This window comes from Pogoniulus pusillus, chromosome 17 (genome assembly GCF_015220805.1).
Source record: "Pogoniulus pusillus isolate bPogPus1 chromosome 17, bPogPus1.pri, whole genome shotgun sequence".
Classification (NCBI taxonomy): Eukaryota; Metazoa; Chordata; class Aves; order Piciformes; family Lybiidae; genus Pogoniulus; species Pogoniulus pusillus.
In genome coordinates, this window is record NC_087280.1 from 5,473,209 (window position 1) to 5,499,698 (window position 26,490).

A 26,490-nucleotide genomic window follows, 5' to 3' on the forward strand; every position below is an offset into this window, starting at 1 on the left:
TGAATGGACATCTGGTCCTCCAGAGGAGACCAGGTTACTGACGGCCAGATTTGATCACCTGTGAGGCTTTGTAAGCATCAAGTTCTTCAGTGGATTGTACTGAACGGGATAGAGATTCAAAGCAAACACAAGCTCAGCTGCAGAGTCAGCCAGAATGGGCAGGGTTATATATTATGGCATGCCCTCCAGGAGTCAGAATTCTGAATTCATGTCAGAATTACTGAGCAAAATACAAAACATCAGAAAGCAGAAGTTGAGGCTGTGCTACCACACAGAGTAAAGCACAGGGTTTTGAGACAGGTTCAAACAATTGAGTAATTCCAGCTGGATGATCACAAAGTTTTCTCTGTAGTTGTACAGTGAGAAAGACTCAACAGGCAGACTTTTGACAGGTCACTGCAGTACAGATGACACAGTAAGGTGGCACTCAGACGTGCTTACTCTCTTTCTGTAAGTGTGCAGAATATTGGGATGTGCTGTTACTAGTTTTGAGTACACAACACTGTGACCAAATCCCAGTATGTTCCATCAGGGCAGGCATTTTACACAGCAGAATAAAGCTGTGCCAGCCTTTGGTGTCAAACTTTTTAGACAGAGCTATAGCAACAGTTCATTAAGAAAAAAAGTGTCACTTCCATGTAGGAGAGCAGCATGCTGGGAAGTGACAGCCTTGTGGTTTGGGATTAATCCAGCCATTTGGGATTTTTTGCTTGCAGTGAGAAACAGGTGTTTATAAAGATGTCTGCTGGAGTGTGTTTCTCAGCATTTAAGTTTGCAGGTCATGGGGGGTGGTTCTGCAAACTTAAGTTTGTTCATACTGTGCTTCCTCAAGTGTCAGCTTCTTTTAATGTGGTCTGCCTTGTCAGAGCACATTAGGCATTGCTCTGCCCCCTCCATTTGTGACAGATGTTACTGGGTGAGGCAGTGATGGCTGTCACTGCTCTGCTTTTTGCTCAAAAATTGCCTGGTGTGGTTAGCAGGCTCAGTAAATTGCATGACCATAGAGATATGTCCTTTACAAAAAATTCTCTCTGAATTTGTGTCAGTCAGGCAGTTACCCAAGCTCTGTCTGTTGTGGTTTTATGCCCTTCCCCAAGTGTAGGGTCCACACTGAACTTTCTGACTCAGCAGGAGGGGCCTTCTTACTCTTTGCATGTCTAGTCTGTGGTGTGAATCATTCTAACTTGATTCTAACTCAGTATTCCATTGTACATTTCTTACATGCAGTAATTAATAAGGTGAATCTTGCCCTGGAACATACTGAACTTTGTCAAACCAATGTCAAACTTTGTTCCATTTCATCAAATTTATTGCACTCTGTCAAATCACTGGTTTAACTCAGTAAAACACAGCGCTGCTGCTTACTTCTGAGTCAGATGCAGTTCACTCATTGTTGACTGTGATTTTTAGCCTTAATCACATCTAACATTTTGAGACAGCAGTGCAGGGCTTTCTAGTTCCAAGACGTTAACAGAGATCGAACAGGGTTTTTTTTCCCTTTGATTGTACTGGTGGAAATGCCTTTTCCCTGTGCAGCCTTCACAAACTGTATCAACCATGTGTTTGGACTTCAACCAGAATTCAGGAGAGCAGCTGCAGGTCATGGAAGCAGTGTTACCTGAGAAGGGAGCGAAAGTGAGGTAAAATGCCACACTTAACTGAGTTTATGCAATTTGTTGTGCTTAAAGCTGAACCAATTTTCTTGATGCTTTTTCAAGCATCAACTTTTTTTGGGGCTTATTGTCTGGAATCATGTTGGCACTTCTCTCTGCTCTCAGTGTGACTGAAGGTCGTTTTTCCCTGACTCTCTCTAGCCCAATTTGCGTTATGTTCCGACAGAAATCCACGTGGAGTGTTTGCAGTGATTGCCCATAGCGGGTCACTGCTTCTAGTGTCTGGTCAGTGATCCGCACGCAGTTCTCTAGTTTCAGCGTCTTGAGGTTGGGGCAGTTCTTGAGAAGAAGCGTGATGCAATCGTCCGTAACGTGGCCGCATCCAGAAAGGGTCAGAGACAGCAGGTTTGGACATCTGAAAACATGATGGTTACAGGTGAGATGTGGGGGGAAATAAGTCCTCGAGCTTGGAGAAACTAGTGCCCTCAAGAATAAATACAGAAGTTAGAAAATACCTCCCCCACCAGAAGGAGAGGTGAGAATGCATGAGTAGGTAGTCACGTATGTAGGCATCACATCAATGCACAGCTCTACCAGTTGTACAACTTACCTTTGCCTTTTCTGTTGGTACCAGTGTTCTAGCTGGGTTGTCATAGTGGGCAGTGGGTTTTGGTACAAGGGGTTGCACAGTGCTGCACTTCTCCAAGCACAGCAAATGAAGACCCAGTAGAGATGAGACTCAATTCAGGCTGCATTTGACGACAGTTGAGAGAAGGGGCTGCAGCGTAGACATGCTGAAGGCAGGTAAGAAAGACACTCCCACTTCTGATTTTATGGGGATCAATTACTGTATACCATTTTTTTTGGATTTGCTGATTAGGGGCCAGGTGCTACCTAAAAGTACTGATATTTGAATCCCATGCAACTCCCAAACCTTCCTTCAGTTCATTGAAGGTGGCAAGAACTCTGCTGTTCAGCAGTGACACAGCACATTAAAGTGGCTTTTTTGTTGCCTGAGTAGACCTAGGCAAGTATAGGGAAGGCCTGTTCTGAGGCAGTGTGTTGATGGCTTATGCTAATTGTCCTTATGTAGAACACTGGAGCAGACCGGTTATTACAAGCTGTTGTGCTGATCCTGCATGGTTGCCAGGACCCTTGTGTGACGACCTGCAATGTCTCTTGGATTAAATGTTTGGCTTCTGGCTGACAGTGCTCTCCAAGGAGCAGCAGTTCAGCTGTTCACTGATTTAGCTAAATGCAGCTCCACATTTCTCTGATAGCACAGGCCTTCTGCAGGCTCTGTTGCTGCAGGGAAAGCAGATCACAGAAAAGCTAACGTTGATCTTGTGGGCAGAACAATCAGTGTGATTTCAGTTTTTGCCGTTACAGTTATAAAGACTGTTCTAAACCAGGCAAGATCAAGAAAAGCTCCAATCTGCCATCTCTTGTGGCTTCATCAATGGACAAAAAGCTCTATATTTTTTCAGTTTGCATTATTCTTTGCACAAGATCCTAGGAATTTTGTACAGAGGGAAATGCTTTCACCAAGTTGCTTGAAAAAAGATCAGGAGCTTGCCTTAGGAAGGCTAAAATGGGAGCAAGTGTCAATATAGACTGTCAGCTAGTTTAATTTGTGGAAGCAAAAGCTGAAAGACAGTTGCTGAATTGGTATGGACTTCAGAGATTGCTTACTACCCAGGCTTTGCTTTGAGTTTTGTCTAGCAATCAGTGTGGGATTATAGATCCTACACTTAACTGTAGAACTATTTGTGCAGAGCTGTGGTCTTGAATCCTCTTTCTGAATCTTAACTGTTCCCACGTTCTGCCATCACAAATTAAGCATGGACTCATTGCAGATATTCCAGTGCCAAAATGAGATCATACTTTCTTTGTAGGCAGATATATACTTCCTTATGATACTTAGCTAATTAATCCAATTTTTTAAGCAGTTGTTCCAGAACAGTGACTTCTGAAGTTTTGTATTTGCAGATTAAGCTTTTGTTTTGATGCTGCATTTCAGTCCTTATTTTGTGATCACAGGGTTGGTGGTTGTCACCAAGATATTGTGTGGCTGTGCACTATCCTGTCATTTCTTGGGGTTTTTTAATTGTTACTTCCAAATAGGACTTTTTGTTTCGTGTTGTGGCACAAAGGTGTGCCACTTCAGGAGAGGCACTAACTTTGAGCTCTAATCTAGGGCCACAGCTATCCTCAGTGCTACTGAACTGCAAGGATTTGCTTTACCCCTTTTTATCCTCCCAATGTAATGCAGCTTTGCTTTGTAGCAGTAGAGCTGCTCAACACAATGTGGACCCAGAGCTGCTTTTCCTTTAGTATTAAAAAAACATAGGTCAGAGTTTCACTTCAATATAAAAATCAGTGTTTATCCTTAGAATGAAACAGATCTGTTTAGTAGCATATTTAATAAACTTGGTTTTGTTAGGAGTTGTCTGCACAATATATTTGAAATCATGTCCTTCCTCTGGCCCCTCCCCACAGAGACCATGCTTGTGCGTTGCCAGAACAGCTAAACAGCAATTCAGTAGGCAGTACTGCACCTTCCTAAATCAGTCATTCTTCCAAAGAAAAAAAAAATGGAAAACAACAAAAAAAGAGGCTTAAGTAAATATGAGGTTCAGGCTACTGGCACTGTAAAATGAATAGCGTACTAAAACTGCAAAGTCAAAGCACTCACACACTTAATGCTTCATTTCAGGCAAGATGTATGGAGTAAACTGCTCTTTGATGTCTCATTTCTAAGCAGTTAACATTTGTAGTAGCTGTAATTTGATAAGCAAAGAACGTACCTGTTGCAAACTTCTAGTAAAAAGTCACCAACAGTGTTTTCATGCCTGTTACAGAAGTCTTTCTGGAGACTGTTTTTCATCCAGTCCTCAATGTTACACACCTTGACTCTCTCTGAATACCAGCAGATGGATAAGTATTTTAAAGCAGGTCCCAGGAGAAAATTATCCTTTTTTAGTTCCGCTGGAGAATGGAAGTTCAACAAAGGCCACAGTAAAGGATCCTGAAACACTTCTAGAAACTGGTAACATGTTTTTGCTAAGCTTTTCCTACTGTTTTTGTCCAGAAAAGAAAACAGATGTAAAAGGCATTCCCGATTCAGCTGAGTTATGTGCATAGCTGGTCAGAGCTTGTTGCTAGAAAGAAGCCAGGCTTCTGGCCTTGTGGACTAACAGCAGTGCTGGAGGAGGCTTGGGCTCCCCAGGAGGCTGTTGCACATATATGGCTGTGGAATGGTGTTTATTTTTAGCTAACAGCTGGTGCAGGACCACAGAACAGGGACAGGAAAGAAACATGCGTGCATGAAACTCTCCTTCTCTTCCAACAAGGGAATGGAACAGGCCTACAGAAGAGCAGCACTTGACTTTCATGAAATGCTTCCTTAAAAGGGGTTTCTTTTAGGCATTGCTGAAGTTTTGTGCTGTTCTTATGCTTAGTTACTGGGGTGAGGGTGGGGATTGTAATCGCAGAGAGTAGCTTTGCCAGTCTCTCAAACTCAGTAGACTTGTGTTTTTGTTCTTGCAAGGTGGGATGTTAGTCTTGATTTTTTCCATTGATTCTTCTAAAGTTGCACTTCTGCTTCTTGTTCAAGAACTGCTACATTGAAACAATGAACTTTCAGAGACTATTTGTAACAAGAGCTGAAACATTGTCTCAATGCTTTAAAACCTGTGGCGCACACACACACAGTGTCTGCAGCTTCTGCTTATGTGCCCTAGACTTCGGGGGAGTTCCCTGCAGTTACCTGAAGAAACTAACCTAGTTGCTCGCCCCGCTTTCATGTGCGGAAAGGCATGAGCTGCATAGAACTGCAGGTCCACGTGAGCATGTGCTCTTAATAGATGCCTTCTGTTAGCCTGAGCTTTACCAGTTTTAGTGGGATGTTTTTCATAGAGGTAGATTGGTTCCTGTAGACTTGGCAGGGAAAAAGATATGTAAAATTGGTTTTAAGAATAAAAGGATTCATTTACTAATAATGAGAGAAACTGTAGCAGGAAGTAGCTCCTAAAAGAAAAAGTAAAGCTACAGCAAATGACAGGTGGGAATTAGAAGCAACAATGAACAGCTCTCTAACTCATATTTGTGAAATACAATTTCCCACGACTGAAGTAGTTTATACCCAGCTTCTCTCTGGAAAATAGTACATTCAACTGATTAGTAGATACTAAAATGTAAACTGCCCTGCAGGGATTTTGAAGCAGCTTGCATTTTTAGTAGCCACAGGAGGTGTTATGTACCTATGCATTTGAATCGACTTTGAATGTGACAGAGGTGTTTCCTTCTTAGCCTGAGAATATAGTTTGAAATTTAGTTCTGAAAAACAAGATTTGGAATTTGTTTGCAATCTGACAGTTCAGCTTCTTACCAATGCTTGAGTCATGTCTATGGTTACATACAGTGACTCAAAACCCAGTAGTTGCGCCTCTGTTCAATTCTTCAGGGTCAGACATTTTCTGTCATATACTGTAGGCTTTGCTAAAGCTTGCCAGTCGTTTTTTTGTTTCATAGCATTTGTTGTTTACTATTTTCCTTGAAATAAGAGGATTCCTGCTGCCTACCCACACTCAGAAACGAGCTCTGGCCATTAGCATGAGAGCTTAATTGAAGGCATGAAAGGGACAAGTAGATGTGTTTACAAATACCAGTCACTGCAAAAGAGCAGCTTTCATGATGCGCCTCCCAGTTTGCATCCTTCATCCTCGTATTGGCATTCTCCATCTTGCTCATTCATTTCAGATCTTACCTTCATATTTGAGCAGGTGTAAATGGTTGAGGCTACGCAGAATTCTACCACAGATGAGAAGGTTATTTATAAAAAAACCCAAGGCAGCAATGAACAAGCGAAGTTGAATGACAAGCTTACCAGTGCTAGCACACCAGGGGCATCCACCACCCTCTGACAGAAAAATTAACAGTTACTGGGTGACAGGACCCTTTAACAGAGGTCCTCTTTGGGTTTAGATGCTAAGTTGTGCTACCGCTGTTTGAAGCATTCCCATTGCGAATTTGCTTTGTTTTCTCCAGAATAGGGTAAAATGCTCTGTGTTAAATGGATTTATGCTGCTGATACTCTACAAGCCTGCAAAAGGACAAGAGGAGCTTCATTTTTCTAAGGAGACACTTTAATGGCACATCTTCCATAAACACAGTGTGAATGAGCTATAATTCACATTCAACCTGGAAATGCTCCAGGAACACACAAGATGAGCACAGTCAGTAATCCTCACTGAAAATTACACACTAGATTCTAATGGTAAACAATTACAACTATGGCACTACAGTACTTGAGGATATCCTAAAGCACATTGGAATCAATTTTCAAGGTGCTGATTACCTCATCAGTAAGACACAGACACATCAGTAATGAAACATGTTGGGGAAACTTTTCAACACGTCTTATGTTTTCCATTGATTTAGTCAAGTCCTTACAAATGGCCTCTTGCTTTGCACACAAGTCCGCTGTCCCTGTCTGTCCGACAGTGCTAAGCTCTCCCTGGAAAGCACCTTCTGCCTATACAATGAGAAGGAGCTCTGTCCACAACTACCTTAGAGTTTGGCATAATGCTGCACTTAATAGCTCACTACGCGGCACACTAAAGCAGAAGTATTTGGAGAACTGGACATTCCGCAGGTTTGTTTTACATAAAGCTCATCTCCAGTTGTAGTCATGGTGAAACAATTACTAACAAAAGGACAACCTTTCCAAATTTTGGTGGAAAAGATGCAAGGCTTTGAACTGTAGAGAGCAGTTGTTGCTTGCAGAGCAGTCACAGGCAAGAAAAGAATTCTTGCCAGTTAGTGTGTACTATGATCATCAATAAGTAGAAGAGAAACATTTGGCTTAAATGAAATGAGATATTCCATCCCCCACCCTCAGCTCGTAGATAAATATAGGCTATACAAGTAAGGTTAAAAATGTAGTACTAGGCCAGGTGCAGTATATGTTACTGGTTCAGTGCTTAATTACTTTTTTTTTTGACACCACACTGAATAGAATACAGTGGATAAGCAAAGTTCTCCACCAGGAAGAGAAATACTTGTGTTGCCACAACAAACTGTTCATACTGTCCATCTGGGTTTGCAGTGGGAGTACGTTAAATTAGGAAAGGATTTACAAAGTCCTTGTTCCAGTGAAGCATATGGCTGAGTCCTTGTCACCACCTGCTGCCAGAACAAGCCTGACATGATTGATTGCATTGTGTTTCCATGGCTGTCTCAAATGGTCCATGCTAGGAAGGACCATTGCCCAAGACCTTAATGTTACTGAAAGGAAATGCTGAAGTGAGAACAGAACTCTGACCCCAAAAATTAACTGAAGACGTAGGAGCTGCTTAAAGTAAGTCAATGTTGCTCAAGATTACAAATTTAGGGTTCGAAAGATAGAGAAAGGCACATTTACATCACTAGTTTGCAAGAACACTGCTTCTGGCCCATAGCGCTTTGTGTATTTATAGCTTTGTATTCTCAAAGCTCAAATTCTAAAAGCAGTGCAAACCAAGTAGCACACAGAAAACACAGCTATGGAGGGACTCTACTTAACTCCCCAGCTAACTGTGAGCAGTAAGGCAGCACTTAAGGGTAATCATGCAGTAAGATACTTCAATTGCCCTGCACACCAATGAAGTCTCTCAATATCTTTTTCTGCCTGTATAAAATGTAACAGCTACCTGTTGTGCCAAAGAGAAAGGCTCTGGCTGCAAGAAGCAGAGAAATGGTAGGTGACTGTCTACAGTTTCAAGCCATGAATGGTTCTTTTTATTCTGTTACTGTTCAGAAGAAAACCTTTGATGTCACTTAATATATCAATACTGTAGCTTACAACTCGTGTACAGCTTACATGTTCATATGCCATTAACAGTGCTGAATGCTTTCTACAGGTCTCTGTTAAGCCAGTTTTTCTTTCCTGGTGTAGAATGACAGTGTAATTTAAAAACCATGTGACTGACTTCACTGATTTCTGTACACAACAGTGCAGAGCTAGCAGGTACCCCACAGCATGGGAACTGATGTGCACTGTGTGCAGCAGGATGAGCCATGGTACAATCTGCAGGGAAATCTCTACTGTGTGCTACATCTTTCAAAAGCATTAACTAAAATGAAGCATCATGTCTTACCTGAGTGCTTTCATGTTTTCAGTTACTGTATTTTACTGTCATCACAACAAATAGCTGCTGTTTGATGATGTGACTCTATTTTAACTACCATGCTTTTGAGATTTTAGGAGTGTCCAGTTCCTTACTAGGCACCTGAGAGCTGTCTACAAAAGGATGGGATCAGGGAAGAGAATGAAATTTAGCAATTGTAAAATTTCAGGTTTTGAGGACAACTCTTGGCTTCCTCCTTGCTTACCATTAAAAAAATTAATAGCAGTACAGCTAAAATTCAGAGCAGTTAACAAAAAAATTTCTCCATTACATAGCCAAGTTTTAGAAGTTGTATGGTACCTTCAGTATTTATGTAAAGGCTGTAAATAAAGATCCTACACAGGGCCTATGCATAGCAGTCGCACCTCCCCCAGTCAACAAACTGATCTCAGCACATCCCCTCCCACCAAGCAGGCTCCTGTGACACTGAGCATCTTCCCTTCAACTGCAATGGAAAGCCTCTGCAGCACCACCTGCTTCCTTTCTGCTCTAAGTGACCTCCAGTACTTCACGGACAGGACCTGTGCTGACACCTAAGACTATTTTCACAAAACCCTTGGGGACTGTACTCACAGCTTCTAGCAGGAAGAAAGGCTGGGGTCCCACTGCCAGGAAGCCTCCAAGTTTCCAAGCAAGAAAGTGGTCCTGATCACATTTCAGGATGACAATCTAACACGAGAGAGATCTAAGGCAATTCAGGTTTGGTTAAAAAAAAAAAATCTCAACATAATTTATATAGTTCTGTATTTTAAGGTTATTTTTAAAATAATTAAAAAGGAGGAGGGGCAGAGCATACATGAGAAATATTTGAATTAAACTGCAGGATTGATACAATTGAAGCAACTCTTTATTTACAATGATTCCTGAAAGTCAGCAGCCTGAATACACACCAATATAGCAGCAATTACCTGGTCTACTTAATGATGCCACCTCTCCTCTCTTCTGCACACAACGATTGTTCAGAAGTCACTGTTCTTGCACGAGGGAAAATAGTACGTGCAAACAGTTCTTTGATTTAAACAGATTAAAATCCTATCTATGCAAGAGCTGCAAGAACAGCATCAAGTTGTATTGCTCTTCAAAATCAGAAGCACATTTATCTTGCTTGTAAAGAGGACAGAAAGCTTCTCTGATGTAAATGTGCCTTTAGAAAGTGAGAACTGAAAACAATATAAAAAAAAGTCAAATAACTATTTCATGAATCTATATATATAAAAAAATTGAGTTACCACAACTAAAGCAGCAAATCAGAATCTGCTGAGGTTTTTCTGTTATAACTAAAAAAGTTAGTTTGTGTCCAAGTTCAGTAAGTCAGACGCTACCATTGACACAACAAAACTAAAACCCACAAGAGGAAATTGAAAAGTGCACAATGAAATTAATAGTCTTGGATCAAGTATTTATGGAGAAATGGAAATGTTTTGTCCGATGGACTTGATAAGTAAGAATTAAAAAGGAGGTATTAAAGTTTGTCTGATCCAGATTTGGCTTGCCGTTCCACATAGAAGAGGATGTAGGCCTTGGCCTTTACCACAGTCTCCTCATCAGTCAGAGTTACAGTACTGTCGTTGAAGTGGAACCATCGGCCCTCGTGAGCGGCATATGCGGTGTAATGTCCGGAGCCCACGCTGTCAGCAGGGAAGGTGAGGAAAGAAACGACAATTAGGAGACAGACCACCTTCTTCTCTGATGCAGTTTCTGTTAGGGCTAAGAGACTTGCCAGGAACAAGAGGAAGAAAAGAACTGACAGCCTTCCACAGCAATTGTTGGTAAGATGTTTCCCTTCTTACTCTGGGGCTTCAAGTTCTCAATACATTAAGTACAGTAACTGCTCACTGGGATGAGCTTAATGGTATTTCATATTAGCAACCTCTAGTTTTTGCAAGCAGGACTTCTTGCAACAATAAAATGTTATGTTAGAGTTACTTTTTATGTAGGCCATTACCTGTTATTGGAAGCATTAGCTATAAAAATTGCAATTCCAAGAAATCTTTCCCATTTAGATTTAGAGAGGCTCACAGTCTAAACATAACCAAAAGCACTCACAGCAAAACTAATCTCAGATGACCAAGGAGAAGATGTGCCAAGTTCATCCTGAAAAGCTGATCCACTTCTTAGAGCCATATTTCCTATATCTAACATAGGAGAACTACATCCTATCAAGCTTCAGTGCCCTGCTTTCACTTGCTTACATATTCTAAGACATAAGCAATGGTTCCCACCAGCTCACTCCAGTCTAATGACCAGCTTTCCTACAGCCGAACATCAGTTGACTGCACTGCGTGGTGCTGAAGGGGCTGCCTTCAGTAACTGTCTAAGATTCCAGACCTTTCTCCCTTGAGCAAGTAGAAGAGACTTTCTGAACAGAACTGCTGCGTTAGTAGCTTTACACAGCTCACACCCTTAGAGTGGTTGCCTAAACAAGAACATGTTTCTGTCAGGATAAGCAGTTTTCCTCTCCCTGCTACTGTCAGTCTCAACAGACTACCTAGGGCTGGGCAGACTACAGCACATCCAGCCACTTCACTTCCATATATGAATATATATGCCAGTCTTGGCATCTACTCCCATAGCAGAGAAGGTAAACGCCAGATGATTGCTTTCACTGTGCCAGTCTTAACTGCATGTTGCTCCAAGTGTGCACACACACGCACTCATAGCAGAAAGGCACATCTGCCTTTTGAAGTGACTCAAGAAAGGGAATAGTATTCTGCTTTGTACAAAGAGCTTTCAAAATGAGGTGTTAACTTCTGCAAAGCCCCTTGATTTGCTCTGTTGGTTTAGGGCTTACCATTTCTGAAGGAACTAGACTACCTCCAAATACTGCCAGTGAGCATTCACAGGAATAACTGTGCAAATCTATCTGAAGATAGTTCAGCTTAGCTTATGTTTATTTCCACTAATAAAAACATTCACTAGGTCCAGAAAAGCATGTACTCCAGGTGGGAGAAGGTCTCTGCCAAGAAGCAAGTTATTTTATGTACTCACCCTGAGCCATGATGCACAACAACAGCAGCGAGGTCATACAGGCAGCTTTCTGGGCCACTGTTTTCAGGCTGTGGTTCAAAAGACAGACAACAATTCAGATCTCAATTGCACCTACTATAGTTTGTAATCAAGACACAAATCCTGAGTCTCCATACCTCTAACAAGTAGCATTTCATGTCTAAGCCTCGTAAGGGAAACTCAACATATGTATCCACCTTGTTTCTCAGATATGCTGTCCAGTGAAATCGTTTCAAGTGTAAGCATAGCACCTAAGGACGGAAACAAGAAAAAAGGATGCTTTAGAGGGAGACATCTGCCTCTGAGAGGGTTAGGTGGCTCAACTGTTCTTGGCCATATTGTCACACAGTTACTTTTCAAGCTTATACAAACCTTTGGTAGTTTCTGAATCCAGAATTTTTTGGTGGACTTCTGTTTCTTCTTGCATTTGTGGCACATATATAACTCTGTCTCATCAAGCTCTTCCAGGTCTGTAAAACTGCGAAGACAATCTAAAAAAGAACAAGATACAAAAATCTAAAACAGCCACGCAAAAGAAAGGTGACATCAAGTGACCTTTGTAACATAAAATGCAACAAGTACACCAATATAGAAAAGGTTTGTGTATCTTCTGCATTTGTTCTAGTTATTACCTACATCCCTGCAGAATAAAAGCTAGGTTATTACGTGTTTTAATACAAGAACCTGATGTAACATGCAGCATTCTCTCTTCCTGAGTACAGAGGCTAGGAGCAGTTCCAGGGAAAAAGGCATTCAAGAAATCCTCATCTTTCAAACAAGACTGTGTCCAACATTCAGAACAAACTATTTTCAAAAGAAACAAACTTACTTTCTACCAAAACATTCAACTTTCAAAGATACTTGTTTTAGGTACAAAAGAGAGAAAGCCTGGCTCCTGTCAAGCAGGTACGCTGAAGAGTATATGCTTAGTTGTGATACTGATTTCAGTATTCAAGTGTTCTTACCTCTCAGTGTGCACATTGGTCCACTTTCTTGGGTTTTGGTACGTTTATTTCTGAACTGACTTGGAATATCTAGTGACAGGTCTGCAAGACAAAAAAATAAAATTAGGGCTGACTAAATGAACGCTGAACCATTTCAGGCTACTACTCTGGTTTAGTCACATGACATCAAAATATGTCCAGTTTTAAGACATCTTACCTAGGAATGGGTCAAACTTCCTGGATTCAGTCCCACATATTAGGCAGTTGACTTCATTTTGCAGAATGCCTCCAAAAATGGCTGTGACAACAGTAGATGCTCCATTTCTAGATAAACCGTATCAGAGAGGTGAAGTCAGTCAGAATGTCTGAGATTCATTTTTATCATGCTTCACTTTACTGCTTACCACTCACTATTACCAGGCAGAGCAGTGACTGAATTCATCCACCAGGCATTTCACACACCCCAGAATTGTATAATGCAAGTATTTGGCTGCTTTACTACTTCTGCTTTATCGTGCACCCAAAGAGGGGGTGAGCTAAACATACTCTAAGGAGATGCTCAAAGTTTCAGCCTTGCAATACTGTAGTTGATTTCCACTTCTAGAGTGGAGAATTGACACTCTCAGGGCTACAGTATTTTAACTATAGTTAAGGACGTTTTTGAAACTAACGTTCTGTCACCCTTCTCTATGCTGTCGTTACTCAATCTTTTTAGCAACTTACATAATGCAATCGCATCTCTCAGTTTACAAAAAAAAAACCAAAAAGGAGTAAGTTACTGTTACTATATAGCTTCTAAACTTGCCAGTCTGAGCTTGCAGGTTGGATGCTGCTGGTCTGCAGAAACCTGTTCTTCATCTGCACTCCACCTACATCTTTACAGTTAATCTGAACACTTCTTGCTAAGCAGAAGGAAATGGTTACCCAAATAAACTCCTGCCCAGGAAGAGCATTCACAGAATATTCTATTACTTCACTGTAGGCATTTGAGTGTATCTGACCTTCATTTGCTCAACAGAAGGCAGCTTACTCCACCTCACTGTGCATTTGAACAGCCATTCTCCAGACAAATTTGGAGTAGCTGCTAAAATCAAGTTTAAATGCTCCTTGGGTTTGAACAGTCAAGATGTTGACAAAATCGGTTTAGTTTTCAAATACACTTCAATTCCAAGAACATTTTAAGATTCTGTCATGGGATTTTACAGCATCAGTAAAGCAATATAACTGTGGTAGAGCACAGTCTGAACTGACTGACTCAAACTGTCACTTGCATTGCTCAGTTATTATTATCCAGGTCCACTGACAGTTTAAATCTACTTGGCTACTTCTTTTTCCTCTTGTGCTATGTAATCACACTAAGACAATGAGATTGTCCAACTAGAAAAAAAAATCTTTTAAGGGTACAGAACAGAAAATACAAAGTTCTTTTTATTTCTGAAAGACGAATGAACTAAAATGTGTTTACAGCCTCGCCTGTATGTCACTCACACCTGTGAAAAACTCTGACCTCGGACACTTCCTTTTGAAATGAAGCACATCCTAGAGGATACTAACCTTGTATACCCTGCAGCTTAGAAATGCTACAGAGTGGTGAGATGCAGGTTATATGGGATTACTGAACTGCAGGTTCTACGGAGGCACTGAAGGGAACTTAAGAAGGAACCACAAAGCTAAAATTTTAAATCCACCACACAGACCCATACAAAAGAAATACAATTTTGAAGGAATTAAAAAGCATTTCTTACATGCAGCATTTGTTGCTTGCAGACAGGCTAGAATTTTCTTGCAAAATTACTGAACGTGAGACACCATTGAAGCCACCCTGGAGTTCCAGATGTAGATGGTCCAAAAGGTAACGCATGAACTCATGGGCATCCTGTTGTTGATACCCCCTTAAGAGAAAAGAAAACAACAGCAAAAGAATTACCAAGTACACAGGTTGCTCTTGTGCCAGCACTCAGCAGCAGGGTCACATGACAGAACCTTTGCTTCTTTCATGCTGCTGAACAGGTTTCAGAGGCATGCATGCTTGCAGTCAGAAAGGCTTTACAAGTAGCCTTTCGAAAGGCACAGCAACACCTAGACAAACTAAGCACTTCTGTCTCTTCACAGCTCATGTCCTCTCCACATATCTCTTTTTGAGGATGAAGAAACACAGAAGAATAGACATTTTTAACCAGAAAGAGGCCCTTTAGCAAACACCAGGAGACATCTCAGACATGTGGCTCACCTCTCTGGATAACACAGGTACATGGTAATTGGCCTCACCAGCCTCAGTCTCTGCTACTGATCTCTATAGCCATGCTCAGAACTGCGCACCTCCTCTGCATAACCCACACACTATTTATTGGGAAAGGGAGGGAATGGCAGTTTACCCAGAGCATCTGTTGAGCATTTAGATTTGGTTTGACAGGGTTCCAGTCTCAGATGTATCATACTACCAGCAGCAGTGCTGCTCTAAGAGTCATTATTTCACCAGTAACACACCTCACTGAAGTAAACAGAGTAAAATATGTTATTGAGACTAAATCATGCATCAAATATAACAAACAACTGCCACTCGTTTGCCATAAGATCTATGCTGAAACGAAACAAGGAAGCATACACAGTGAAACTGGAAGTTTTGTGCAATGCTGACATCATTATGTGCAAGTCTTTGCAGGCCTAGTTACAAACATGCCTATGACGTAGAGCTGGCTCCCTGTCCTCCATTCTTCTAAGCTGCTTTGTCATGCCTCCCTGCCCTTTTTCCTCCTCACTATTCCACATTAAGTATGGGAAATAAACACACAGGAATGTCTGGAACTGCCTTTTATTAGTGCTCAAGGGAGAGAGAAGGTCCACAAGACTCATGGCACAGTACCCAGAGCTGGAGAGAAATGGGAACAGAGTAAGTGCAGCATAGCTACCTAATGTGAGGCTGATGTGCTTAATGAAGAACGTGCATCTGTCCTACACAAGGATTTGAAAGAAGTAACAAAGTAAAAATGGAATAATGTCTTTTAATCTTGTACAACTCTAGTAGTGGTTTCCTCCAAACTAGCAGCAGAAATCCCAACACATATATGTAGATCTTACAGCACCCTGAAAGATATCAGCAGCATCACCTACCTTTTACAACAGCACAAGCAGCACACAGAACCACTGCTTTGGTTCAACAGGCCAGATTCCTGTATAACCAAAACTAAGACACATTCTCCCAAAGTTGCAAAATAATTATACATTATTGTGACACAGTGGTAACAGAACTCCACTGAAAAGCTGCACATTAAGTGTAGACATCCTAGGGTAATTTTGAAGTTGAGATAACAGGATTTGCTTAGTTAATAGAGATACCTTCACTTTAATAAACATGGAATGATCATAATAGTTCAAGTAAACTTTATGGGATGTCTTTGCTGCAGACATCTATTCAACATTGTTTTCCTCATAAAAGAGCTCTGCAGGATACATAGCACACTTGCTTTGCAACAAATTTGATTAAATCACCTTGGGAATCATTCCACATGGGTACTTGTGCTCCTGGTGTGTGTACTTGGAAACTCAAATGTTATTACAGATTTAAATTATTAGGATTTGTGAAAAGCAGAGATACAGATGTTTAAAAGATGATGAGAGGATGCACTGTTTAAAGCAAACACTGATCGTTTTGGCCTTTGGCAAAAAGCAGCGTTTCTCTGACAGGCAGCTTATGTAATGAAACTGACAGCCATCCACCTGAAGCAATTCACTCCAGGCCCACCTTGACATTCCTTTCCCTACTGGCAACAAGATGCAGCTGTACACAGGAACAGGTACTAGGAAAAGGAGGCATGCTATTTATACAGCAGCACAATACAAGCCTTGCAGCTTAGCATGAGACTATGAACTATACTGGAATGCAGCAGAAGGACAGCAGCAGCTGCTTCGCTTGACTGTCACAGACAAGGACCTCCAGTGCATTAGCAGAGCCCAGGAGCACTCCAGCTGTGCCTGGAGTACCTACAAATGATGTTCTCTACTCCCTGTGTGCAATGTGAGATAGAAGGCCACGGGGTGCACCAGGTAGCAGTTTAATCTGTAAGAAGACTTGCAGTCTTTGGAAGCAGGCACAAAGTGCTTTGAACAACTGAACTCTTCTCTGGGCTAAAACAATCAAAACATGTTTCCAACCAAGTTTCCTCCCTCTATCCCATCACTTCAGGCTGCACAAGCACAAGGCAATGGGCTGGTTTGCTGTTAATATGCTACTGGCTCCAGCTTTCTTTCACATCAATGTCCATCCATCTTTTTCTCCTGACCTCATAAGAAGTGCACAAGGTAGAATGGTAACTGTAACTGTATCATCATTAGCTTGGACCAGGTATAATTAATCACTGAACAAAGTCAGATTTTCTCCCTCGACCACGTGGGAGTAGGTATCTACCAAACATCTCTATGTGATGTAATGAGTTCTCATCAATTAATCACAGACATGCTCCCAGCTAACTGAGAATAAAAATGGAAGGGGGAAAACCCCAACAGCACAGCACTGTTTTTAGAAAAGCTGTGATAGAACCCACAGGGCTGAAAATTTGCTTGGGGAACTTGAATGAACTGTCTTCTCAGTCTAGCAAGAATTCTAGTGAACACTAATAAGGAAACTGGTCAAGGACATTATGGATGATAGTTGTTTCTCTGTGTTTCTGTCGCTGCTTGCAACTACTGGTATTAAACTTCCTTGATTCTCATAGGCCAAGTGAAACATATTTGGCAGTGTGAAGAACAAAATCAAGATACTTGAGTCACTACGGTTACATGTTGAGCAGATGTGTTCACAGCATTTTTTCAGCACTGCTGGAGATGTAACGGAACATCTTTACTATCTGTGAACATGGAGCAACTTACCTTCACCACAATATATCCTAACAGGTTTCAGTGCTCCTTTGAAATAGGATCAGGGGCCAGGGCAGGGAGACCTTGGAGAGGAACGATACTTTGATTTACGTGAGTAATATGCTTCTTCCTTTTCTTTTTATTGTCTTTTTTGTCCATATAGGCACAAAATGTCTGTTATGCACAAGATTTTTTTCCTGTAGCCCTTATTTGATGTCCTTGTTTTGGTTTGCTGACTACAATATTCTGAGAGAATCAAGGAAGTTTCAGCCAGCATGTTTGCCATTAGTCCTGTAGGTGCTGTACCTTTTTGAGTCTTGACTACATTGCTTTCTTGTTGCAGCCAAGGTAGAAGAGCAGAGGGACAAAAAAGCACTACTGATAAATGGAAAGCTGTTGACAGAAGTGATGATTCCTCTCAAAGTGTACTTGTCAGCATATGGGAAGCTGCATGCCATAGATTCAGCAAATTTTAGAGTAGGACACCAGCAATACAAGGCTGCAATCACAAACATTGTTCTGACTTTACACAACTTACCTAAAATTTGGCATGATTTTCCAAACAACGTAAAATAAAGACTCTGGACTAAACGCAGTTTGGCTCCCTTGCCATAAAGCACAGAGTGTCTTTCTGAACTCTTCCACCAGTGACCTGGAAAATAAGTAAAAGCTGGTGATTATCAGAAGTCTGTGTTATAATCCTTATTGGTTTACTGTATCAGTGGTACAAATACTTTGGTTAAGACTGTAATAATAAGGTAAACATAATTATCATTACTGCAAAGATTTTATGTTCAAAATCCTATCCATAACACAGGTTAGGAGAATTCCTTCCCATATGTTGAGTACTCACCTGCCAATCTATCCACATCTCTTTAACACCCACCCAAACAAGCTACAGCTTGTGAACCACTTTCTCTGATTTGTTTATTTTAGTATGTTCAATTGCAGACATCTCCACAACTATTTCAGCTGGAGTTAAGTCTGCAGCACTCCTTAAATTTACCTTCAGTTATGCTCCAGTGCTTTCTCATACATCTAACTGCTCACCCCTGCAGCACCAGCTTATATAATATGTAAATAGCCAACTATGTTTCCATGACTGGCCCCGATGGATGATTTGTGTATGACTCTGCAGCACTGAAATCCTGCAGTGGTTCTGTTACTCGGGCACCTGCTGTTTCCTGTGAGGTTCAGTGCTAACATGAAGAGTGCAGCTTACACGTTGTTATCACCCTGGCTCCTGGTATGGTAAGTTCGCCTGCCTGCTGTCTTCCCATTCCTCAGCTCCACAGCAGGCAACTCTTTGAAGTAACAGCAAAACTGCTGTATGTTACTAGGGAAAAAGGAGAAACAAATGAAACCTTTGAAGAGCAGAGAATAAAGAGAACATTTTATATGCTGGACCCTGTTCTTTTGAGATGCACAAACACAGCTTCGTGAACTGATAATGGATGGCAACTCAGGAGATGAGAAATACTCTGAGCAAATACTCATCTGCTGTAAATGACTGAGCAGATCTGTAAATACCATCACCTTCATCCCAGCTGCCTGAAATCACTGCACTTTGGCTCCGCTTTGACTAAGATGCCATTACAGGCAGGTTATTGCAAGGCATTCCTTAACAAACCAGACTGCATCTGCTGAGGAGGTTAACTTCATGTCTACTCCTTCCTATAAATTCTAACCTCTGCACCACAGTCCCTCTAACCAAAAACAAGAAGCATGTGCCCCAGCTCCTGCCAATGAACCCTGAACGATAGTAAACAGAGATCAATTAGTCCTGCTGCAGTCTATCTTGTTAGGTCTCCCAGAAGGCAAATTCATAAATTCAACAGGATAATTACAGAGCAGTGATGGTCTTGGCAGCAAGGAAATAAAGTCTAGCATCTCAGCTCTGCAGAAACTGTTCTCCTACCTACTGCCATGAGATCCCATCCTTCAGTGTGTTGTGTCTGCTTTCACAGTGACCATAAGCATCAACATGTCTAAACAGCCTCAGCAATGACAGGAGAGTCTCCTTTTCCACTGAGGACACCGCTGGCTTCTTGGGGAATGCTGCATCACAGAAGTCCCTCACACTGACAACTTCGTGGTATCTGCACACACCTGTTCCCGCAAATGCAGGTACACTTTTGTACAGTGGTAATTTGTCCAATTCATTTGCCTAGTGCTACAGCACACCACCACTCCCAGAGACATGGGGAATGCTTGGCAGGTACCTGAGCGACTGAAGGATTGCGTTCATGAAACACGTATTGCCCAGATTCCGAAGGCCTGTGGCACAAAGGGCAGTGGTGCTTCCCTGGCAAAGAGAACAGTTAAGTTAAAGACTCACACAGTTGAAGTGCTCTCTCACTTTCTCCTCACACAGCTGTTACAAAGCAGTTTCAAGCCAAAGCAACCACCTCACCAGCTCAAGCTGCCTTGAGAAGAAACGTGTTTCTTACTCATTTCTGCCAGCAGAAAACTGTACTATGTCCTTTCCTGTGCAAATAAATCTAGAATAGGGCAGTCAATCAGGCTTTTATTGTAAAGAGTTTGTGTGGGATATATGTTAAATATTTACACTCCAATAATGTTCAGTGAGAACCAGAAAGCAGTTTCCCTAAAGGGCCTCTGAAAAATGGAAGTGCCAATCCTTATCCACCTAATGCCATGTCTAATATGCAGTATGGCAGCCTGCAGATTGGTTTTAAGTCACCAGCATTAGCCTGCTGTCTTGGTAGTGTTTTGTGGTGGCCAGGGGTGTATTTTAAAGATGGACAACAGCACTTATTCAGGAAAGAAGCAGTCAAGTAAAAGTAATATGCTGAATGAAGGACAAAAACGCACTATTTACACTTCAGGAGTTTCAACAGGTTAGAGCAATGTTACCCACAGATGAGCTTACTCTTTGGTCTTCATGGTGGGCTGGGAGAAGGAAAAGAAATGCGGACAGCAAGGCCCTGTTTTTAATAGATAAGGATTCCATGTGCCACGGGCAATACTCAAGGATTAATCCAACTGAGAAAACAGCACAGACCAAGATGAATAAAAGCAGCATGAAGTTCATGCTTTCTGATTCCTTCTCCGTACCTAAATGTTGCCCAGAATTTTCCTTCTAGCTTTTATTTGAGTTTTCCAGATAATGATGCTGTGGTTGCCATATCAAGAGAAAACAACCCACTGTTTCTCCCAGGCTTCCTCTTTCACTCCCAGACTGGGACAACAGAGGAAGCATACGACTCTACACTGACTATAGGTACTGCACATTTAAAGTAGCCAAACCCCTGCAGACTTTGCAAACCAGCAGCTAACTTTGCTAGCTTTGCTCCTGCCCCACCCTCTTATTTCCATTCAAACTCCTCTCAAGAACTTCTCTCCACAATCAGGTAATTGTTCCTCATAGCTTAAGACAGCTACTACTTCATTTCACATTTACTACATTGCTGTCCTGCAGTCTCAAGAGCCAAGGAATAATAGCTCTGCTCTACCAGACTCTTGTGAAAATGATGTAGTTGCCTAAAACTGGGTCAGTATCTTCCCTCTCCCTCCCTAAAATCTGGGATAAATTATGAAAATTAGAAACAACCTTAACAGAAAGAAGTGGAAAACAGAAACATTTAGTTTGGGGCATTCTTTGTCTGGAAGAAACTGTGCCCTTCAGCTACCCAGCAAGGGCTAAATTGTCCTCCTCCAGGTGCTGTTCTGTAGATGTGAAGTTAAAATAGAAGGAAGGTAAGAAACGAGGGGGAAAAGCTTTCAGAATACTCCATGGTTCCTTTGAAAAGCAGGATTTATGAAGCTTTTTAAAAAAAATATTTGTATCATTTACTTTTTCCCCAACAATTACTCCATTATCCATCTAGATAAAGAAAGTGCACCTGCTTCTTTGCCTTTTGCACTGTGAAAAAAGCCAAAGCAAACCAACCACCCAAAGACAAGACAAAACCCCTCTGTCTGCTTGGAAAGAAAAGTCTTAATGCCTACCCCTTTTTTAATCCCAATAGGTACTAGCTCCTTCCAATTTTGCTGATCCCATCAAGTTCAAACGGCCCTGAAGCTCCATCTTGACATGAAACCCTTTCTTAAGCACAGGGAAGCTCAAAGTCTAGGTCAACAGAAACGCAGAAAAATTGTTTTGTGAGAAGGGGCTCTTCTAGCTGTGTGGTCCGATGATGAGAAGCACCAAGCAGAATTTGAGTAACTGATTCTAAGTATTTCAAGTCCAGGCCAAATATAACCCTTAAGAGATTTAGAAAACCCCTTAAAATCACCATACCAGACCTGCTGTACTTACATTTACTTTTAATAACTTGCTGTTCAGAGATGAATTTTCCAATAGTTTTCTTTTCCTATGTCTGTCTGATCTAAAGGCTGAACTGTTGGAAAGTAAAAGAGGTTACTTGTTACAAAACCAAAATACTGTGTGAAATGTCATGACCACATTAAACACTTAGCTGTTGCCCATCTGCCATCAGTTGCCATAAGGACAGCAAAGAGCTTCCTTACTGCAACATATGCTTTTCAAGGCCTCAAAATAGCTTGCATCCCTCAGAGCACAGACATCATCCTATTTTCACCACTCGTGTCTGAGATAATTGTACGCTACTGTATGTGCCCTGAAGAGTGGCCTTACTACCACACAACTTTTCATCTAAAATACTCATCTTTTCCCTTAATCAACAGAATACTTAGTGTAGAAATTTCCAGAAATACTTCTGTCAGTAGAATCACTTGAGCCTTTAAAAAGACAGCTTCAAAAAGAATCAGGAAAAAGTAAAGTTATCCAAGCTCAAAAGTATCTCGGGTGCTAGCACTGATGTATCATAGCTGACTTCTCTTACTTCACTAACAATACATGAGGCTATAACATTTGTGTAATAAGACAAAGTGATGAGAAAAATTAATTATTCTTTTTCACATCACTGGAAGTTGCTGGCATCTCAGGTCTATCAATTGATGACTACACCCCAAAACCCAACAGCAACCTTGTGATTTGTTTTAGATTTTAGTGTGAAGTTTTTTCATCATTTTAAATGAACATTCAACACCTGTCATTAAAGGCAGCAGAAGCCTCCAGGGTATCACTGACCCTTCAAAGATATTTTTCTCCTGGACATTTCCAAAATACTCATTATACTTAAACATCTTCACTCAAGATCAAAGAGAATGGAAAAACAGTAAAGATACTAGTATTACCTACAGACTAAGTGACACAAATAGGGAGAATCTAGACTTCCCAAAAGCACAGTAGTTTCTTAGCAGGAGTCCCCATTTGAACTCTGGGATATTCACTAAATTCACATGTACTTCTACTTAGCATTACTTAAGTTTTCCAAGCAAGCTCAGAAGACTTTGCTATCTAGCACCAGCCACAGTATCTGCAGCATGAAGATAGCAGTATCTCCTTTTCAGTGGAATGGTGCCAGATAAGGGCAGAGGCACAACATGTCTATTCCGTACAATTCCAAGTTCACTGGCCTTCTTTGGAAACTAAACTAAACTAGGCAATTAGTATGAGGACTACTTCATCTGCATTCACTTAAATGTCTCTGCTCCAGAACCTTACTCTGGTTTTGGCAGAGCTATGATTCCATTGTGGAACTTCTCTCCCATTTATAAGAAGACAGACTAAGTAGCAAGAAAGTTAAATCTGTACCAAAATTCCTATATTCACCACATGCTGCTTCTACAAGATTCACTGTGTAAGTATCAAATCACAAGACATGAGTTAAATGCACTCATTCTCCATCCCTGCTTTTTAGTGATCAAAAGGGTCTCAGCATTAGACACAGACGGCTCAAGAAATACCACTTAAGCAATGCACTATTTTAAGTCCAGTCTCAATGCAGTGTGGATGTAATCAAACCACTTACTTTTCCAAGTTCTGTAGGTGCTCTCTGACCTTCTGTACGAGGCCCAGCTTGGTGTCATTGACTACAAAATCATCACAGCGATAACTGCAAGAGAAACATTTATCAGAACTTGCAAAGGATTCCAACGAAGTAGTCCCAAACTGTCATGCCAACCTGGGTGCAGGAAGCACTGAAGTGTTTCACTGGAAGAGGGAAACTGTACATATTGAGCTTGTTTTCCTATAGCAAGAGAAGGTACAAGCACTGTGACTTTTCTTCTCTCTCAGTTCTTTATTAGAAACATTATGCTTCTAGTTCAAGCAAAATTCATACATCCATTCTAATCAAAAGCAGCATTAGTAGATAATCCACAGAAGATCAGAGAAGATTAAATGACATCAGGTAATGAGAGTACAATGGTTTTATTAATGTATAGCACAGGTCAAGCTATTTTAATACTGGAGAGCTATCTTTAAAACCTGAGGTGCTGATCAGGCACACATGTAGAAGTTCCTGCTACTGAAAGAAGAAATTACATGATTTGTCCAAAGCCACACAAGTCTGGCAACTCACACCTGGGGCTTTAATGACAAACATCACTCAAATCTCTCATACAGTTTGCATATACACGGAAACTCTTACAAACTTAAGCTAGTATTTTGAGCTTTTCAGGGTAACTGTTCAAAAGTACCTGAGCAAAAAAAGAGCAGTTGATCTTCCCCACCTCCAAGCTAATGTAACATGAAGCCAAATCAAAATGGCCTCTTGGCAGAAAGAATAGCTGCACCAGTCTATAGTGTAATACACAGTATCACAGTATCATCAGGGTTGGAAGAGACCTCACAGATCATCAAGTCCAACCCTTTACCACAGAGCTCAAGGCTAGACCATGGCACCAAGTGCCATGTCCAACCTTGCCTTGAACAGCCCCAGGGACGGCGACTCCACCACCTCCCCAGGCAGCCCATTCCAGTGTCCAATGACTCTCTCAGTGAAGAACTTTCTCCTCACCTCCAGCCTAAATTTCCCCTGGCGCAGCCTGAGGCTGTGTCCTCTCGTTCTGGCACTGGCCACCTGAGAGAAGAGACCAACCTCCCCCTGGCCACAACCACCCTTCAGGTAGTTGTAGACAGCAATAAGATCACCCCTGAGCCTCCTCTTCTCCAGGCTAAACAATCCCAGCTCCCTCAGCCTCTCCTCGTAGGGCTTGATCTCATACTTCCCAAGAACCAAAGGCCCTCATTACAATATCCAATCTGTGGGCTTCTCATACCTCACATAGTGCACACAGGCAACAATTATAGATCATTTCTGAAAAGGAGGGTCTTTTAGGGAATGCTGGACAAAACCCCTGCATCTTATTTAATTATTTTCCTGAGCGTAAGTAAAACTCCAGTACACACCTTTGGAGAAATTGAGACAATAGCAAAGAAAACTATCAAGAGGAGGACACCGTTGCAGGATGTCACTAACTTCTGCTGCTTTTTGTCTATATTTCAAATCCCTTTTATTTTCTGCCCTCATAAAGAGTGAGGAGAGGTCCCAGAGTAACGTGAACCCTCTAATCCATGTCTTTTCTTCTGTTTGTGATATAAAGACAACACCTGTATGCAGGGATGGGATAGCAGAAAGGGGAGCAGGAAGAACAGAAACCCCTTAAAAGCCAGAAACAGAAATGCTGAGAAGACTACAGAGCTGAAAAAGTAAAGGCCCTTGCCACTGAAGGGTATCTGTAAGATAGTGTGTCCAAGGATCTCTGTTGGGTGTTACCTCTAGGAAGAGATTACCAAGCACTGAACACAGCTTTTATGGGTACTTATGTGAGATACAGAAAACATTAAGATTTCTCTTACCAGTAGTATACTGTTTCTTCTGTTTTTAAAGATTGCCACACACCTTGTTAGTTTTGGAGGAGGAAGAAGTCTGTAAATGTGCTTGTTTTTCATCCATGTTTTAAGTCATCCTATTCACCCCTGACAGTCACCTCATTACCTAATGTAGTACTCCTGCATTTGCCACTCTACCAGGACACCACACCTCAAGGACAACCAGCAGAGCAAACTAGACAGGCCAGCTTTGCTGACACATAAATATAGTACAGGTGGATACAGTACGGCCCACATCCCCAGGAGTACTAGGACAACAGCAGTGCTACTCTAGTTGTGCAGATATTAACATTTACAAACAGGGAATGAAAGCTTATTTCAAGATTCTGGGCCAGCTTGTTGCTGAAAGATAGTTTAGTACTTGCTCCCATGCCTTAAAGATTGTATTAACCTTATTTTCAGTCTTATGTAAAGACATAACTGATATGTGACGTCACAGTGTAAGCTAGCCCTTTCTCCAAGATGGAGGAACAAAACCAAGTACACACCACTGGAATGTCACAGCCCCTACAATAGTAGAAACAATTTTAATATTCACTCAAAACCAAGACAAGCTTCTTCTATTTCTCTTTCTAAAGGGCAATTTTAAAAAAACCCTCCCTTGCAACACTGAGGATTCAGCACTACTACTGGCCATAATATAACCACGACCAATCTATTTTGGATAAATGAAGTAAGCAAAGCATAGACTACTTCCTATGATTATAGCTTAACAACTTGCTAAGGCCATACACCTTGAACACAACGTGCTGAGAGATTACCTGCTATTTGTGAAGCTACCATTCAAAACAGATGTTTAACTTGTGATCCTCCTCAGAATTACTACAAATTCGTTTTTTGCATACAGCAGTTCTACACCACCAGCAGCTTTCACCAACAATTGTCAGGACAGATTCTTCATTTTGAGGAGGATCCCTTACATGGATCAGCACAGTATTTCCCTCTCTATACACTTTCTATTTTTAGCACCTCTGACGCCTCCAAGGCCCAGTCATTCCTGGCCTCCTTTGCTGCTAAAATGGCAAGAAGCCAGTGAATGTATGCTCTGCTCTGGGGAACACTTATGCCTAGTGCTGGCTGCTTCACTACATTTCAGAACCTCATGCCTCGCTAAAAGTCCTGACAGAAGAGTTTGATTACAGGACAAGAAAAATTAAAAGAATCTGAGTTTCCTTAGT

General features: G+C 41.4%; 2 protein-coding genes across 3 annotated transcripts in view; both read right to left on the minus strand.

Moving 5' to 3' along the window:
- Window positions 1-1,287: 1,287 nt before the first annotated feature.
- FBXL22 (F-box and leucine rich repeat protein 22) lies at window positions 1,288-4,858 on the minus strand. The gene is made up of 2 exons (XM_064157378.1): window positions 4,421-4,858; window positions 1,288-2,028 (listed from the first exon to the last, which is right to left on the minus strand). Exons 1-2 carry the CDS (start codon window positions 4,753-4,755, stop codon window positions 1,683-1,685), a joined length of 681 nt encoding a protein of 226 aa, XP_064013448.1. The 5' UTR covers window positions 4,756-4,858; the 3' UTR covers window positions 1,288-1,682.
- A 4,651-nt stretch (window positions 4,859-9,509) lies between these two features.
- Window positions 9,510-26,490, minus strand: part of USP3 (ubiquitin specific peptidase 3) — a 38,772-nt gene continuing 21,791 nt past the window's right edge. For both annotated transcript variants that reach the window (XM_064157379.1, XM_064157381.1), the window contains 12 exons: window positions 23,448-23,531; window positions 21,869-21,950; window positions 19,809-19,891; window positions 18,809-18,922; window positions 18,125-18,238; window positions 14,478-14,624; window positions 12,950-13,056; window positions 12,754-12,834; window positions 12,161-12,279; window positions 11,926-12,039; window positions 11,771-11,838; window positions 9,510-10,410 (listed from right to left, as the gene is read on the minus strand). In XM_064157379.1, the coding sequence (XP_064013449.1) occupies window positions 10,245-10,410; window positions 11,771-11,838; window positions 11,926-12,039; window positions 12,161-12,279; window positions 12,754-12,834; window positions 12,950-13,056; window positions 14,478-14,624; window positions 18,125-18,238; window positions 18,809-18,922; window positions 19,809-19,891; window positions 21,869-21,950; window positions 23,448-23,531 (1,279 nt within the window). In that variant the 3' untranslated portion in view covers window positions 9,510-10,244. The remainder of the gene's footprint in view (window positions 10,411-11,770; window positions 11,839-11,925; window positions 12,040-12,160; window positions 12,280-12,753; window positions 12,835-12,949; window positions 13,057-14,477; window positions 14,625-18,124; window positions 18,239-18,808; window positions 18,923-19,808; window positions 19,892-21,868; window positions 21,951-23,447; window positions 23,532-26,490) is intronic.